This window comes from Arachis duranensis, chromosome 6 (genome assembly GCF_000817695.3).
Source record: "Arachis duranensis cultivar V14167 chromosome 6, aradu.V14167.gnm2.J7QH, whole genome shotgun sequence".
Taxonomy (NCBI): domain Eukaryota; kingdom Viridiplantae; phylum Streptophyta; class Magnoliopsida; order Fabales; family Fabaceae; genus Arachis; species Arachis duranensis.
In genome coordinates this window covers 75,315,699-75,320,403 of record NC_029777.3, presented here as the reverse complement: position 1 = coordinate 75,320,403, position 4,705 = coordinate 75,315,699, and the positions used below count along the sequence as shown (strand labels likewise).

The window sequence follows — 4,705 nt, the reverse complement described above, 5'->3', positions numbered from 1 at the left end:
TTGTGATGGATAGATAGTGCTCGATTCTCATTAGAATGATCTCCACTCCTAGATCCTAAATCAAACGCATCTCACTATGGGTTGTTCACCATTATCAAAGGTTAAACATAAGGTTTCCGATAATGACGCTAATGTTCTGAGACGTACCTGAAACAGATTATTGATGATTTGAGCTTTGGGAAAGAGGTATGAGATGGGTTGAGCTTCCTATGGTGTGGCTTTAAGTCGGGCACGAGTCGTGATACCTGTGTCCCAAGTAGGTTAGGTAGGTCATCTAGCATGGCTTTTTAAAATGATCTTCGATCTAGGTACCTTCCATTGAGTCTAACTAGATTTTAGACCATGACTTTTAAAATTATTTGTTATAAGATAATTTTAAAAATACAATAAATCATCCAAAAATGTTAAAGTCAACTAATATGTATTTGTATATATTTACATATTTGATATTTTTCAGATAATTTTTATTAGAGTAATCAGTGATCGAAGCAATCAAACTTTTCACAACAAAATGATTAATCCTTTTGTAACAAAGTAATCAAATGTTTCATGAGCAGCAGAAGTGAATCGTTATTATATTTTTCTATCTTTTATTTTAATTATAAATATAATTTTAATTTGATTATATTAAAAAACTTTGATTATAAATATAAGTATAACATTATTTTGTATTTTCATATGACTAATTGATTGGTGGTTGATTTTTTTTTATATAATGTATAATATATAATATGATTTATCCCACTTGCCCTTCATATATAATCTTGCAATCACAATTTGAAAAATGGCGATTAATCTTTTCAGGTGATACTCTGGATATAGTTGGTATTTTTATTAGGTCAAAACTCAAAAGTGTCAAAATACCCTCTAAATAAACAAAACTATAACCATATAAATAGAGGGGTCAAATTATTACAACACATGGAAAGGCAATGGAACTTGTCATCAATGAAGTAACACAAGAAACTAATAAAATGCAAAAATGTTCATCAGTTCTTTTTTCCTGTGTCAATGATCATTGACTTATTCATTCACCTTTGAACGGTAAGAATCATGTTTTGATCCTCCATAGTACAACCACTTTCAAGTACAAAGATTTTTTCTTTTCCCTGTTGTAAATCCTCTTTCCCATTCATCATGACACTACTAATCTCTTCCACAGGCTTGTAAGTGTAAAAGCAAGCAACAATGACATAATAAATGAGATTAATAACTTGCACCACACTAACAAGCAAGTAATAATACTCTAATCTACCCTTATTCAAGTTCCTATTAGGCAACCAATTACTCTCATCATTTCCACTAAACCTATGAACAAAAGATACCATCATAGTGCTACAATAGTTTCCAATAGATATGAATATGGAAAACAAAGCTATGGTGGTGCTTCTCATGCTCTCAGGTGATTGGTCATAGAGAAACTCCAAATGCCCACCAGACATAAACACTTTAACCAAACCATGCAAACAAATTTGGGGTAACAACCAAAACACACTAATTGGAATAATGGCTTTAGGGCTGTCCAACATATTGTACTTTGTAGCAACATTTTTTCTTTTGATTTCAATGAGTGATGAAACTATTGTGGCTATTATGCTGATTCCATACCCTATTCCCATTCTTTGTAGGCATGTGAGGCCAGAAGGATTCTTGGTTAGTCTACTTGCAAAGGGAACAAAATGGTGTTCATATAAAATGACACCAATCATCATTGTCATCACACTGAAAACAAACATGGTGGCCGGTGGGATTTGGAACGAAGAAGTTATGCGGCGATCCATAGACCGCGCTTGTTGAATTAGGAAGTTTTGGTTGGACGACACAGATGCTACGTGCAATATGGTTGATAAACAAATTGGAACCAATCTGAGGATAGATTTTAGCTCTTCTACTCTGTGTACAGTGGCTAGGCTCCATAGTTTTGGTGCTTCTTTTGTGTCTTTGATATTGGACTCTTCTTTTGTCACTGTAGCTGCCTTGTCTAACCATCTGTCGATGAAGCGTATTGAGCAAGATCTTTTAATATCAAGGATCTAATTCAGTTACAAAGACAAAATCATTTACCTGAACTGGTATGTGTGCAAAAGCCTTCCTTGCAAAGAAATAGGTGCATCAAGCTCTTTATTTTCATACAAAAGTTTAGGATCATCTGGAAGGACCTCTTTCCTCTTCCTTATAGCAGCAACAAGAACTTGCACCAACCTAATCAAACTACACCCTTGTGGTTTAACTTTTCTGTAGAATGATGAGCCCATAACAAAGGCAAATATAGCAATCAACCTTGCAATGGTTGGGATCCCAAGCCCCCAACTCCAACCCATGTTTTCTTGAACATAAACCACAACGGTCAAAGCAGTGAGTGGAGCCAAACCCATGCTAAATGTGTACAAATTGAAGAGATTCCATTTTCTAGATGCCACACCTTTTTTTGTCATGTCAAATTGGTCTCCTAGAAATGGCACAACACAAGGCCTAATGCAGCCTGACCCAAAAGCTATGAGTAGGAGAGACAGATAGAGTGGCCGTAGTTGTGAGGATGTTGCTTCATGGCATGCTGGGGAGTGCATTGATGCTGAAATTGTAATAATGATCAAACCCTGTAACAAGGAGGAGGATATAATGTGCCAAAAGTAGAGTAAGTACTAGAAAAATTTGTCATAATGTCCAAGTTTCATTTTTTATGTCTAAAGTAAAGTAGAGTATCTACTATCCACAATAATGATTCATCACTAGCTATTTTGTAAGAGTTCTCTGAAGCATACTTATAAAAATCAAAACAGACCCAAAAATTAATGAATTCGACCCCAACTGATCCGATCCCATCCCAGAAACGTTTAAGGACAAGAACAAGTAAGAACCGATCAGAGTTGATGAAAACTGGTGAAAACGGATAAAAAACCGTCCAATCGAACGGCTCCAGGACAAATTCTAAAATTGATAAAGACGTGGTTTAAACTAGGTCTTTCTTATTCTTAGATATTTTTTTATTTTTAAGCTATGCTATTTTTTGTTATTTTACATACTAATTATTAATTATATGGTAAAAATGTATAATAATTTTTTAAAATATTCTTTTATTTTTATATTCAAATAAAAATTAGTTGCTTTAGTATAAAAATAAAATTAAAAGATATTTATTATGAAAAAATACTAAAATTGTATATACTTATTTAATAATAACTGAATTATAATTTGTTGATTATAATTTATTTGTTTTTAAAATGTTAGTGAATATATGTATTTTAAATTTTAATTTTAGATTTTTGACTATTTTATATTTTTATTTGTATTAGATCGATTTTGTTAGTTTAACTAATAATTTATCGGTTGAACTAAAAAATTAATGAATTAGTAATTTAATCAGTTTGATCGCGGGTTTAATTTTAACCATTATTCTCTGAAGTAGAAAACAGCTAATAATAACACTATGAAATGTACTTATTCTTCCCAATAATAGGGATCGAATGTTTAATTATATAATTAAAAGACGACATAAACTATTACCACTATACCTCGTGATGTTTTCGGTTTTGAAGTTATTCAATGTTCAAAGATTTTATTTTATTTTTTTAACATGACAACCGAAAAGCCACTCCAATAAATTGCTACTTTTTGAACTATAGGTCTATGGAATTTTATTTACATCACATTTTTATTTGTTTGTGATTTATATCTTTAGAAAGTTTATTGTTTTGGCCTTTTGGGTCATTATATATACATTTAAAATCCTATGAAGATCATATTTGGATTTTTTTTTTTGGTATGAAATTTGAATTTTTATTTTTGTCAAAATCATATTTGAATGTACATTCTCTGTGCCAATGAGCCTTGGCTCTAGTGGCATTTCTCCCCTCTCCCCACCTCAAGGTCTAGGGTTCAAACCCTAGAGGATGCAATCGAGAAAAATATGTGATAAATATGTGAGGAGTGTGTGGGTGTGTTGTGTACCTAGGATTGGGGGTTGTCCAATCCATTGGGGTACCTAGGATTGGGGGTTGTCCAATCCACCGACCAAAAAAAAAAAAGAAATAAAAAATATCTATAACAAAATAAAAACTAAAAACTAAAATTACAAAAATTTCTGTTAAGAAAAAAAAAACATATCCGTATTAAATTTGTATTTTTGCTCTAAGCTTTGAGCTCTTTCCTTTTTTTTTTCTGGTAAATTTTAGCTGTTTTCGTTGATGGTGGAAGACTAGAGTCGAAGAAAGCTCGTGAATAGCCCATGTTTATAAATAGCAGTTGGAGGCATTTGGGCTAGTTTATCAATCATCCAATACATTCCTGACCAAAATTCATTAAACTAGAACAAACAACCATGCCGGACTAGAGAAAAAAAAATAATTTGTACAAAAATTAAAAATAAAAATGAACTCTCATAGTTTTAAGGATATTTCTATTTTTAAGATTTTATGAAAATAAAATATAATTAGTGAAAATAATAAAATTTTATTTTAATTTTTATTATTTATATTACTTTTTCACAAAAATACTTTTTTTTTCAAACCAAATAAGCTTTAAACGTTCATATAATCGAAATTAATATATATCTCTTTATTGTTATATTATTGCATGACACCCTTAATTTATTATATTTATATTGATGTGCATAAAACCTAAATGCTTAACACTAAATTTAGTAATTTTTACGACTAGAATTTGCTAATCTACACAAGTTCATGAATAGGTTAGCATTAGCCATACT

General features: G+C 31.2%; 1 protein-coding gene across 2 annotated transcripts in view; it reads right to left on the bottom strand.

Moving 5' to 3' along the window:
- Positions 1–909: 909 nt before the first annotated feature.
- Positions 910–4,705, bottom strand: part of LOC107494127 (protein NRT1/ PTR FAMILY 3.1) — a 5,436-nt gene continuing 1,640 nt past the window's right edge. The window contains exons 3-4 of one of the 2 annotated variants that reach the window (XM_016115156.3): positions 2,065–2,597; positions 910–1,989 (exon numbers count right to left, since the gene is read on the bottom strand). In XM_016115156.3, coding sequence (XP_015970642.1) covers positions 1,032–1,989; positions 2,065–2,597 — 1,491 coding nt within the window. In that variant the 3' untranslated portion in view covers positions 910–1,031. The remainder of the gene's footprint in view (positions 1,990–2,064; positions 2,598–4,705) is intronic. The other variant, XM_021124829.2, reaches the window with a different exon arrangement.